The sequence below is a fragment of the Silene latifolia genome, chromosome Y (genome assembly GCF_048544455.1).
Source record: "Silene latifolia isolate original U9 population chromosome Y, ASM4854445v1, whole genome shotgun sequence".
NCBI classification, from domain to species: Eukaryota; Viridiplantae; Streptophyta; class Magnoliopsida; order Caryophyllales; family Caryophyllaceae; genus Silene; species Silene latifolia.
The window spans coordinates 333597002-333610920 of NC_133538.1; the positions used below are offsets into that span (position 1 = coordinate 333597002).

Consider the following 13919-nt stretch of genomic DNA (forward strand, 5'->3'; position numbering starts at 1 on the left):
CTCTGTTCACCACGTACCTTGCACCCAAAGACAAACTCAACAATTCTCACAAATTATCCTTTATCAATTAAGTCAAACTCTCGAGCTATTTAAGACAGTAATCGTAAACCCGTCTCACAAGATAATAAAATTAAGGCTAGATACACAGAATTACTAATACGCATAATATTATACCACAACAATTAATCACTACTATCATCCACTAACAAATAATTGCACATACACACACAACCACGAACAATAGTAAAAGTATTAGGATTAGTAGAATCGTGTTACCTCAAATTGACTTAAAATCGCTGCTAGGACCAACATATTAGAATCGGAGCAATAGAACGACAAGAATGGTGCTATTTAAAGAATAACGTGACATCTTCCGTAACGAGATTTGCATCTAGATCGTACAAAGTTGTCCGAGATCATTATGATGGGTGATGATGATCATGAGTATGAGTATGATTCAAATAGTATGTCATAGGAAAGATGGTACACAAGGATAAGAATGCAAATCGTGGATTAACAAGAGTTATGAAGTTAGGCGGGTGTAGAAGTCATGGGACAACCGGAAAATGTGAGACTACATACAATAATATAGGGTTTTATGGGTAGAATACAGGGTGATTATTAATATATAAGGGGAAATAAGTTGGGTATCGGGTTTGATCAAACCTATTAGGACAATAATTACTTTTTCAAATAAAATAGTAAAGAATAAATAATTTTAAAATAATAAAACAAGCCTAAAGAAAATAATCAAAATATTAGATGTATTACAGTCTTCAAAAAGAACTTCGTACCCGAAGTTGCAGTTTAGAAAAATAGGACAATTTTAAAATTAGAGTGTATTACAATCCACCCTCCTTAAAAATAAAGTTCGTCCTCGAACTTAAAAATTCAAAACAATTTGAGTCACAAAAATTCAAGAAAGGTTTTAAATGTGAAATCGGCGGTGTGAAGATGTGAAGATCTCAACACCTAACCAAGAAAGAACCTGCTCCGATACCAATTGTAACACCCCGATTTTCTAAAATTAAAACTAACTTTTACCTAGAAAACGCGCCAAAATACATACAGAGATATTATAATTAATATACAAAGTCTCCATTCGAAATCTCTTTTATACAAATGAAAATAAAATGGAACAAATCTTTTACAAAGTCTTTAATTAAAAACTTCACTCGAAATCAAATCCTTTTGAATAGCCAGCGGAAGCAACCTGAAAATAAGACCAGAAGACAGAAAGGAACTACCCCCATGTCGAGTAGCCCAGAAGGGATAAAACACGTCAGCCGGAAAGCTGAGTAACAGATAATTCCTCAGTATAAGCAGAATAGTTTTTAGTCACGGCGTGGAAACAGACACAACTAAAAATAAAAATAAACAGAGAGAATAATAAAAACACTTCCCGATAACAAATCAGACAAACTCCCTTCTATTTCCATCATATACCACACTCTCTTATTCCAATAGTTAACCAAGTTTCATCTCATTACTCCGTCTCACTCATTACTCTATCTCTTAATATAATATTCCAATGTAACCATGTATCGTATTCTCATCGTCGACCCTAAGACAAAGAAAAGGGGTGAGTGAACTGGCGTATAAAAACCGCGAAATAATACTTCTCATCTCAATATCGATTTCAAACTCAATTAACTCAATAACCATAGTCACACTGGACCGTAAAGATAACTCGACTCAAAAGCCCCATAACTCATAGCTCAATACCAGTAACCAATTTCCATCTCAATTTCAATATCGATATTGTTAAATATTTCATTAAAGAAACTATTCTACACTTAGAAAATAACTCTAAGCTACTCACCCACTAGTCAATGTCAAAGAAAACGACAACTTAAACACAATATAAAAATCCATCAATCTCGTCCTCAACATCCTTAACCATAGCAAAACCAATTATCCATCACAATAGAGACAAATAGTAGCAAAAGAAGTACTTGATAAGTTCTAGTCATGGAAAGAGAGAAAGCTTCTCCTTCAAGCAAACTCTAAAAACTTCGTAATTCCATTTTTTTTTCCGATCATCTTTCAGATTGAACCATGGCAAAAACTCGTGCACGAAATAAACCTACAAATGACGATAATAATGTAGTAGTAGAATCGATTATAGAGACTAGCACTTCTGTTAGAGGAAATATGGAGGAACACTTAGAGGATGATGCAATTCCAACTTCAGGTATGGATACTTCGGCTACTGTTCGCCAATTACTTAATCTCACTGGATTATTAGATCAGAATGTGTTGGTTGAGACTGTGCAGAATGATTTGGCTACCGCTAGTACTATTCCGTCGGTTTCGGTTATCGATTCCCTTACAACAGATTTGGGTATTGGTATCACCAAAACTTGGAGTGCTGTTGCTAAACCTAAACCTGGAATGAGTTTTTTTTATTGTGATAAGAGTGCTGCTGATCAGATGGTTAGTATTGAGGAGGATGATGTGTTAGATGAAATTAAGTTTTGGCAAAATACTCTTATGGGTAATTTTTTGGGTTCAAAACCTAAGATTCAACAGGTGGATGAGTTTGTTTTGAAGAACTGGAATAATATCACTCGTCCAATTGTGCAATATTATAAGAAGGGGTGGTATAGTTTCAGGTTCTTCTCTGAGGCGGATATGAATGAAGTGCTGAAGGGCGGTCCCTGGGCAATGGGGTCGGGGAATCTTATCCAAAAGAAATGGTCTTCTACTTTTTCCCGGGAAATGGATTCTGTCTCTGTTGTACCAGCCTGGGTTTTATTTCCTTATTTGGATCCCTTTATGTGGTTTGATAAGGTTCTTAGTAAGCTAGCTAGTGTTGTGGGCAAACCTTTATTTGCTGATTTACCCACGACATATAAGTCTAAGCTCTCCTTTGCCAGGGTTTTGGTTGAGGTGGATGTGGTAGGAGAGCTTCTCACAAGTGTCACACTTACTTCTCCTTATCATGGTGAAACATCTCAGAGAGTCATTTACGAATGGCTGCCATACTACTGTCATTGCTGTAGGAAATTGGGTCATACAAAGGAGAAATGCAAGTTCACAAAAATCAACAATAAGCTTCAGGAGATTAAAGCTCAAAAGGTTGTCCAAGAATATAGGCCAGTTCAGAGGAAGGATACTCAGCACACAGTTGATCACGACTCAGGAAGCCATGTGCTAGGCCACTCTCCTCTTAAGTTAGGGACTGAGTCCTCTACTGAGATAGTTCATTTGAGCTCAGAATGTCAGGGACTAGGCTCAACTCCTGTATCAGTTGAGAACTCTATGCCTAATGAAAACGAGGAAGGCTCAGAATGCAATGTGCTAGGTCAAGTTGACACTGTTGTTGTTGAGGATATTCCTCTGGATGCTGAGGGGCAGGAGCTGGGAACTACACAATTTGGGGTTTCTGTGAGAAATAATTATTCAGTTTTGCAGTCTGAAGGGATTATAGAGGAAATCAGAACTGAGGTCCCTCAGAATGGGGAGCCCCCAGACCCAGGCAAATGATAATTTTTTCTTGGAACATACGAGGTCTTAATGATCCAATAAAACTGCAGGAAATAAAGGGTTACTTAATTATGAATAAAGTGGAAGTGTTTGGACTTATGGAAACTAGAGTGAAGATTACTAATTCTGCTGCTATTATTAGGAATTTCCCTTTCTATTCAGTTATCAATAATTATTCTCACCATTACAATGGTAGAATTTGGGTGTTTTTGGATTCTAGGAAAATTACTCTACTTAATTCTAGATTTCATGACCAGCTTATTCATCTGCATATTCTGCATCATTCTTCTAACCAGACTATCTTTGTTACAATGGTATATGGTAGTAATGATGGTGGAGATAGAGACAGGTTATAGGAGGAGCTCAGAAATGTAACGGGTACTGTAACCAATTGGATTGTTCTTGGGGATTTCAACATTGTCAGGGGTTTGGAGGAAAGAATTGGTCCAAATCCTCATTCTCTTACTGAAATTATGGCTTTCAACAAATGCTTATTAGATTGCTCTCTTGATGATGCTCATAGTTTTGGATTGGAACACACTTGGACTAACAAAAGGGAACCTACTGTTAGAATTTGGTCTCGGCTAGATAGAGTTCTTCTTAATTCTGACTGGCTGATTCAATTTCCTACCACTAATGTCCAGGTTCTTCCATCTGGTATTTCTGATCATTCCCCCTTATTAGTGGAGGTGAAGAATGGTTACAAAATAAGGAGACAGTTCAGTTACTTAAATTGTTGGGAGGATTATAAGGATTATAGAGATTCTGTCACTGCAGCGTGGGATCTCCCTGTCAAAGGGAATCATATTTTCAGGCTCTTTACTAAATTAAAAAATGTAAAGAGTAATCTGATCTCTTTGCACAAGAACCATTACACTGGTATTTCTCAGAAGGTCATTGTAGCTAGGAAGGAATTGGAGACTAGTCAACGAATGCTACAGGACTCTCCTTTGGAACCTATTCTACTGGAGCATGAAAAGGAGTTATTGGCAAAGTATTTAATTCTTCGAAACACTGAAAGAAGATCTCTTCTTCAACGTGCTAAGATTCAGGATATCAAGTTCAAGGATGCTTCTACAAGTTATTTTTTCTCACGAATAGCTGCCAGGAAGCATCAAACTGTGATAGGGCAAATTCTGGACATGAATGGGAATATTAGAGAAGGGATTCAGAGAACTAATGATGCTTTTGTGGAGTACTATACTTGGCTATTGGGGCAGAGGAAAGTCACTACTAGTTTGGATACTGTGATACTAGATGATGGACCCAGAGTTCCTGAATCCTCTTGGGGATCCTTGTGCAAAGGGATAGATGATACTGAGATAAAGTCTGCTCTCTTTTCTATGGATTCCAATAAGAGCCTAGGTCAGGATGGGTTGTCAGTCCAGTTCTTCAAACATAATTGAAGTATTGTTCAGGGAGATTTCTGTGCAGCTGTTAAGGATTTTTTTAGGAAAGAGGTAATGCCAAAACAAGCTAATACAACCATGCTGGCTTTAATTCCTAAAAAACCAGCGGTGTTAACAGTTATGGATTATAGACCTATTGCATGCTGTACAGTTTTCTACAAGACTATTAGCTAGATTATTTGTTCAAGATTGAAAACTGTGTTGCCTGGGATTATTGGGAAGGAACAAGGGGCTTTTGTTAAAGGAAGGAGTATTTTTGAGAACATTATGCTAACTCAGTCTTGGTTAAAGGGTATGGGCAGAAAGGCATCTTCCCTAGATGTATGATAAAGGTTGATATAAAGAAGGCCTTTGATTCCTTGCAATGGTCCTTTATTGAACAGATGCTGAAAGTTTTTCAATTCCCACCTCAGTTTCAGAAATTGATAATGGATTGTATCACTTCAACTTGGTTTAGTATTAAAGTGAATGGGGATACTACTGGCTTCTTCAAGGGAGAGTGTGGTTTGAGGCAAGGAGACCCTCTATCTCCTTTCCTCTTTGTGATGAGAATGGAAATTATTTCTAGGCTGTTAAGGAAGATTCACAGGCATCATCAAGTTTCTTTTCATCCAAAATGTGGGAAGTTGAATTTAAATCACTTAATATTTGCTGACGATTTAATGCTTTTTGTTAGGGGAGATGTTCCTTCTGTTCAAGCTGTGACCAGGACTTTGAATTTATTTGCCAGTCTATCTGGTTTGCAGGCAAACCCTGATAAGACCAACATTTATATGGGAGGAGTTAGGGAGGAGGTAAAACAAGCTATTTTGAGGGATACTCAGTATGTGGAAGGAGAGTTCCCATTTCGATATCTGGGTGTTCCTCTGAATGAAGGGAAATTAAACAAAGGCATGTTTGCTGACTTACTGAGTAAAGTGCAGAAATGTTTGCATAATTGGGCCAATCAGAAAATATTTTATGCTGGGAAAATAAGTTTGATAAATACTGTCATTTTTGGATTAGAGCAGTTCTGGTGCTCTACTTTACTGATTCCAAAAGGGGTCATCAAGCTTATTACTAAATTTTGCAGGCACTTTTTGTGGGGTTCTGATGAGCGGCATAGGAAGTTAATTATGAAGAGCTGGGCTTCCTGCTGTGTCCCACATGTTGAAGGGGGGTTCAATATTAAGGAGGTCTTGGCTTGGAACAAGTGTATATTATGTAAATGGATTTGGATTATTGAAACTCACTCTGACAGTTTATGGGTCAACTGGAATCATACTTATAATATTAAGTCTGATGATTTCTGGACTATGGTGCCCAAGAACTTTCATTCTGAGAGCTGGAAAAGTTTACTGAAAGTTAGAAATGAGCTTGTGGCAAAGACAGGTGGTGTAGCTAATGCACGGGCCTTCTTATTGGACTGTATTACAGAGGGGAAACTGTAGCTTCAAAAAGTGTATGATTTCTTTAGAGAGCCTGGCAGGAGGATCAGTTGGGCACGGGTTGTTTGGAATAAGGTTGTGTTACCTAAACATAGCTTTATGGTTGTACTTGCTATGCAGCGTAAACTGGCAACTATAGATCAGTTAATGCACAGAGGGGTGCATTTAGTGAATCGTTGTGTCCTCTGTAAAGCAGCTAATGAAGACCACTCTCATCTTTTCTTCAAATGCAGCTATTCTAGCCACATTTGGCAGCAATTGTTGGAATGGATGGGAATGCGAGGAAGATCAATGAACCTAAAGTCTGAACTGCATTGGCTTGCTGGTAGACACCACAGGAAGCATTGGAAAGCTCTTAAAATTTCCAGTTGTTTAAATGCTTTGACTTACAGCTTATGGGAAGAACGCAATTCTTGGATATTCAATAATTTGGAGAATGATGCGGCTTATATTATTAGGAGAGTTCAGTTTTTAGTAAGTGTAAAGTTATTACAGGTAACTCCTCCATCTTATGATGAGGAGCTATTTTGTAGTTAATCATTGAGGATTGTAATTAGCTATTGGTTCTCTTTTGTAAGATTGGCCTACTTATTCCCTCCTATGGATGAATAAAATTAGGCTTGCTTTTCTTGCAAAAAAAAAAAAAAATTATCCATCACAATAAACTAATCTCCATCGTTGGTCAAGTCCACACATTAATTAAGGCCACTTTGGCTCAACAATAACCACCCTGTCCCGTACGTTAATAAACATTACTACCATTGTCAATCACATGGTAAACTAATCAATCCGTAAAGTATAGCTTACCCTAATATTACATAACCAAACTCAATTATGTCTCTGTTCACCACGTACCTTGCAACCAAACACAAACCCAACAATTCCCACAAATTATCCTTTAGCAATAAAGTCAAACTCTCGAGCTATTTAAGACAGTAATCGTAAACCCTTCTCACAAGATAATAAAATTAAGGCTAGAAACATAGAATTACTAATACGCATAATATTATACCACAACAATTATTCACTACTATCATCCACTAACAAATAATTGCACATACACACACAAGCACGAACAATAGTAAAAGTATTAGGATCGGTAGAATCGTGTTACCTCAAATTGACTTAAAATCGCTGCTAGGACCAACAAATTAGAATCGGAGAAATAGAACGGCAAGCATGGTGCTATTTAGAGAATAACGTGACAATTTCTGTAACGAGATTTGCAGCTAGACCGTACAAAGTTGTCCGAGATCATTATGATGGGTGATGATGATCATGAGTATGAGTATGATACAAATAGTATGTCATTGGAAAGATGCTACACAAGGATAAGAATGCAAATCGTGGATTAACAAGAGTTATGAAGTTAGGCGGTTGTAGAAGACATGCGACAACCGGACAATGTGAGACTACACACTATAATATATGGTTTTATGGGTAGAATAGAGGGTGATTATTAATATATAAGGGAAAGTAAGTTGGGTTTTGGGTTTGATCAAACCTATTAGGACAATAATTACTTTTTCAAATAAAATAGTAAAGAATAATTAATTTTAAAATAATAAAACAAGCCTAAAGAAAATAATCAAAATATTAGAAGTATTACAATCTTCCCCTCTTAAAAATAACTTCGTACCCGAAGTTCGGGTTTAGAAAAATAGAACCATTTTAAAATTAGAGTGTATTACACGTGCTGACCTGGAAAGTATTGCATTTATTACTGACCGAGGCATATATTGCTATACTGCCATGCCATTTAGTCTAAAGAATGTAGGGCCAACATACCAACGCCTGGTCAACATGATGTTTAAAGAGCAGATTGAGGACACTATAGAAGTTTACATTGATGACATGGTGGTGAAATCTAAGAATGCACAAGATCATGTGAAGCACCTGGAGGTGGCATTTCAAATTCTGGAAAAGTACAGCATGATGCTCAACCTTGAAAAATGCCACTTTGGAGTTTATGCGGAGAAGTTCTTAGGCTACATGGTGACAAAAAGAGGTATAGAGGCCAGCGCTGAACATATTAAAACTATACTGGGGTTTCAGTCACCCAAGTCTGTCAAGGTCATTCAGAAATTGACAGGAAGGGTTGCTGCCTTGAACAGATTCATATCCAGGTCATCTGAAAGATGTAAAACATTTTATAACCTGCTTAGGAAAAACAAAGAGTTTCAATGGACACCTGAATATGAGGAAGCCATCTAGGATATAACGTTATATCTCTCGTCTCCACCTTTACTAGCCAAGAAAGAATAGGGAGCAACCCTGTCAGTATATCTCTCTGTAACTGACACCACAATAAGTGTAGTCTTGGTAAAAGAACAAGAAGGTGAGCAACACCATGTCTACTATGTAAGTAAGAGTCTACTAGATGCCAAAATGAGGTATAACTTACTTTAAAAGAATGTTTTAGCTTTAATTATGTCATGTGCTAAGTTGCGTCCTTATTTTGAGTGTCACCCCATAATAGTCAGGACTAACCTACCCATAAAATCTGTCCTGCGGAAGCTTGAACTCTCAGGCAGGATGACTAAATGGTCAGTCTAGCTTAGCACCTATGATACCACCTTTGAACCCATGAGAGCAATTAAATCACAGGACTTAGCATACTTTGTGGCTGATTTCAGCCCTAGCCTAGGATCAGACATGGCCAAAAAGGTTAACCAATTAGAAAATAAGACATCAGACCATGAATGGATCCTGTGCACATATTGGGCATCCAATGTACGGGGTATAAAGTTTGGATTAGTGCTAAAATCTCCACAAGGGACATAATTGCCCAGGCTATGAGTTGTAAGTTCAAAGCTACTAATAATGAAGTTGAATATGAAGCCCTCTTTGCAGGACTCAAGGTAAATGTAGACCTCGGTGTTAAGAACTTGTAGGTAAAAACTAATTTACTTCTAATTGCCAATTAAATAAAAGGAATTTATATAGCAAAAGATGAAAACATGATTTTATATCTGCAGTATGTTAAAAAACTCTTTGTTAAGTTCCATTCATTTAATATTGAACAAATACCAAGAGACTTGAATATCCTGGCTGATGCTCTGGCCCACCTTGGTTCAAATTTTACCCCAGCAATTTTTGATAAAGTACCCATTGTGCATTTACTTGAACCTGCTATCAGCAAGCCTGAACAAGTGAACCCTGTCAATACTTATGTTAATTCATGGACTAAGCCTTATTATGATTGGTTCCTGCGAGGTATACTACCTCAGGGCAGGCATGAGGCTAGAGCATTTAAAATTAGGGATTCTACATATTCTATCATTAATTAAACTTTGTTTAAAAGATCTCAGGCTGTGATGCCTGGAACCACATGAAGCCAAACAAGTGCTCCAAGAAATAAAAGATGGATATTGTGGCAACCAAAAAGGCGGCAGAAGCCTGGCAAGTAAGATACTCAGGACTGGTTATTCTTGGTCAACCCCGAGGGCTAACTGGTTAGAGTACTGTACAAAATGTGAAGCCTGCCAGATACATGCTACAATAATTAACCAACCATCGGAGTTACTTCATTCAATTTCCGCACCTTGGTCATTCATGAAGTGGGTCATGGATATAGTAGGGAAGCTACGAGAAGCTCCGGGACATAAACTATTCATGTTAGCCATGACTAATTATTTCTCCAAATGGATAGAAGATGATTGCTTAAGGCAAGTCACTGAGAAGGAAGTAATATCGCATATTAGGAAGAATATCATCTCTAGATATGGAGTCCCTTCGGGGATAGTGTGTGACGATGGCGCACAATTCGTTGGAAAAAAGTGTTGGAATATGTGTCCTCCGACAATAATGCGATCACAACTGTCGATCATGATGATCACATGTTTAAGTCTCATTCTAAAGAATACAATTGGGAAGTAATATTTTACTGTCAACTGGTGCACACATATCGGTAATGATTGGCTGACTACAGTTTGACATTACTGTCGTGCGACGGTGGTGACCAGTTGATCCCTTTAGATCATACCTAAAGGGTAACACTCTTAATTGATCATTTAATTGATCGTATGACGACATGGGTTAATTAAATTACTTAAAATTGACGGACCATTTAGGAAGTAATATTTACGTGTCTCATTGTAATTTGATTAAATAAGATACGGTCTAAGTAATCGAATTGTTTTATTACTTAGATGAAATTATTGTTTAAGGAAACAATTGCATTTGAATGAATAAATTATTATAAATACAAGACGTTGTGATTTATAATTGGTAAAATATTTTGGTACAAGTAATTATGAATTACTAAGTCAATTTTGTATATGACGTATTTTTATTAATGCGTTGATTTTTAATATGTTAAAAATACATAACAATTTTACATGACATATTACATGTGACAAATTGACAAAATAATGTGTAAAATGGATTTTCCATTTTACACTATATGTACCGAAATTAGGGGTGATATTAGGAAAATATTATGTTGATTAAGTAAGTGGTAAACATAATCATTTGCCTAAAACCTAGCCATGCAAACCTAGTGGTTATTGTGAAGAGCACTTTGATCATGCATTGGGCATCACCACCTCCCCCTTCTACCCGGTTTTGTGAGAGGAAAAACCATTGGTTTTTCCTTCTAATTTTTACCTAATATACACTACCAAAACATTAGTGTATCATTCGTTCACACATCTAATAAATTCTTCCTCTTTCTCCCTTTCTCTTAACCGAAATATTGAGAGAACAAAATTATATTTTGGTCAATTTTATACAAAATTAATATTGTTCTAGTAATAATAATATTAATTTTATTAAGTTGTTACTTTGGGTATTAGTCCTTGGGAGGGATTCTCTACTTGAATCCTTGTTCATTCATTTAAGGAAGCTCAAGAACAAGTGAGTAGGAGAACTCACTTGTGCCCAAATAATTCGAAATCTTCAATGTAAGATGATGATTTCTTCCTTATTCTTTTTATTTTTTGCATGCATAAGATTAATATTTAATTTTATGACTAAATTAAAACTAAAACATATATGAATATGTTAAGTAAAGAGATATATATTTCTAACAAAAAGGTCCAAGGCTTTTTGTGATAAATGGAATATCAACTTGGTGATATCAACCCCTTGCTACCCAAAAGCAAATGGTCAGGCTGAATCAAGTGACAAGGTAGTCATCAGTTGTTTAAAGAAGAAGATGAAAAGAAGACGGGGTAGATGGGCAGAAGAACTTCCATTAGTACTTTGGGCAGACATGTCAACTCCAAATAATTCAACAGGCTAAACACCGTATTCCTTGGTGTATGTCTATGAATTCTTGCACAAGTACATGTGCCAATCTCAAGATACAGCCTGAACAACATAGAAGCAAATATTAGCGTGATGCAAGACAGCCTAGTCATGACAGAAGAGTTGAGAGATGCTGCCAAAATCAGGATAACATCATATCAACAAGCAGTAGAAAGAAGCTAAATAAAAATGTCAGGATTATAGTTTTCAGGGAAGAGGACCTTGTCCTACGAAAAGTATTCCCAAACAAAAAAGAAAAATCAGCAGGCAAGCTAGCCCCTGTATGGATGGGCATATATTTAATTTAATCAATCGTCGGACAAGGAGCATACAGGCTCCAAACACTGGAAGGAGAAATGATTTCAAGGTCTTTGAATGTAACACATTTGAAATTATTTCATATATAAATCCTCAGTACCGCTCGATCTGCCCTGTCCTTATAAGGTAAAATATTCAACACTACTTATACATGTTTTATATATTCAACCTTGTATGCCTTGTTTGTCTGCCTTCCCTATGTGATCAACATGTAAATCCTATATGTACCTTGAATGTGAAACGTGAGTATTTTACCCTGCTTATATATGAATCTTTAATATAATATTTGAATCCTGAAATATGATACATGATTTGTTATTGCATGAATAAGTCTTCATGATTTAGGGCGACTCTATTATATTGCAGTTTTATTTTTTTTTAAGTATTTTTTTATTTTTTGAACCCTGTCATGCGTAACTTAGTTGGTAACCCACACCAGATACGGCAAATACAAGACCAATCAAACATGAAATAATTGTTTGACCTCGCTCTACGCCGCACAGCTATACAACGGCTGGATGCAACAATATGGCAGGTAAGAAGGTTAAAGATCTGACTACACGTACAATGTACTCTAGACAAGCCAAATACCAAGTTGTCTAGACAGGCAGGGGTCATTAGTCGTCTAGACTGGCCGGCTTCCCACCCACTTCAACCATGATAGGATAGAAAATGCACATGGTTGAAGATTTACATAGGATTGAAAAATCAAACAGGTTTAACAGGTTAACAGGTTTGAAGAAAACTTGTTTTACAGGTTAACAACTTTGAAGAAAACAATTTTAACAAGTTAACAAGAAAACAGGTTTAACAGGATGAATGGATTTGGAAATATTACTGACGGGATTGAAAAATTAAGTGTGAAAGGTGAACTTCATATCCTTAAAGCCCTTACCCCCTCGGGCAAAGGCAGCAAATTATATTTATCCTGTTAGGGATAACCTCCTTGACCAGGAGCACCAAAATATCAATTTATTTTTCTAGGGACATCGCCCTGGATGCGCCAAACCAGACAAAAATTATTATTAAAGACTACTCCTCTCCCTTGGAAGCAGCATCAGAAACATCATGCTTCATCCCTTCGGCATCCTCAACATCCTGCTCTCCTGGAGAATCTACTTCCTGATCTTCACCATAGTTGTGTAAGTCAAGGTACTTCTTAGCAGGAATAGCCATCTTAGCTTCAGGGTTCCACCTTGCCCTGGCTTTCATAGGCTCAGATATAGCCGCCACTTTACCCTTGATGAAGAAATAGAAAGTAGCATCATTAAGCTTGCCCTCCAAATCATCCTTCTCAAGATAAAGCTCCGCATTCCTGTTCAACACCTCCTACAACAGCTGCTTATCAGACACAGTTTCAAGCATCACGCTGAACCTGCACCCTTCTCAAATCAGCTTTTGCAGCGACCAGATCAGCTTGGACAAAGGAAAGCTTAGACTTTAGCTTATCAAAATCAGCATTAAGAATATCAATCCTGGCATCGAATGAGGTAGCCTGATAAGCATTGAGGATAAAAGCTTAGGAACCCTAATTAAAGTAAGAAGTAGTGTATCAGGAAACTAACCAGAAAAGAATAGAAAGAAAGTAAGAAGAAGGGAATATAAAATACCTCACGCAAAGAGCCAAGAGCATTTACCAATAATTTGACAGCGTGATCCACTGCAGCAACAGCTTTACTTAAAGTTTAGATAGGGTCCATCGATAATATTGAAAAAGATTTAAAAGTAGCAAAGTTCCTAATCTTCTCCCTGGCTTCATCCAAATTATCCGTCCTAGCTTTAACTTCCCTAACAGGAGGAGCAGGAATGTCAGCCTCCCCTTGCTTCCTTTTCCGCGCCATTGAATTTCTCTCAACAGGAGCAGCAAGGTTATCAGTTAAATCAATCAACACATCAGCCCCGCCACTAATCTGGAACCTTCTTTTTTAATTTTAGCAAGCCTGTCTTTCAGGACTGCAATTCCAAACATGGCAAGTCTGGTAGATGATCTAGTGGCTACAACACGAGGAACTATATCAGTAATAAA

At 37.1% G+C, this 13919-nt stretch overlaps 1 protein-coding gene across 1 annotated transcript; it reads left to right on the plus strand.

Moving 5' to 3' along the window:
• The first annotated feature begins 3560 nt into the window (after positions 1-3560).
• On the plus strand, positions 3561-4895 carry LOC141631424 (uncharacterized). The gene is made up of 2 exons (XM_074444097.1): positions 3561-3838; positions 3914-4895. Exons 1-2 carry the CDS (start codon positions 3561-3563, stop codon positions 4893-4895), a joined length of 1260 nt encoding a protein of 419 aa, XP_074300198.1.
• The last annotated feature ends 9024 nt before the right edge of the window (positions 4896-13919 follow it).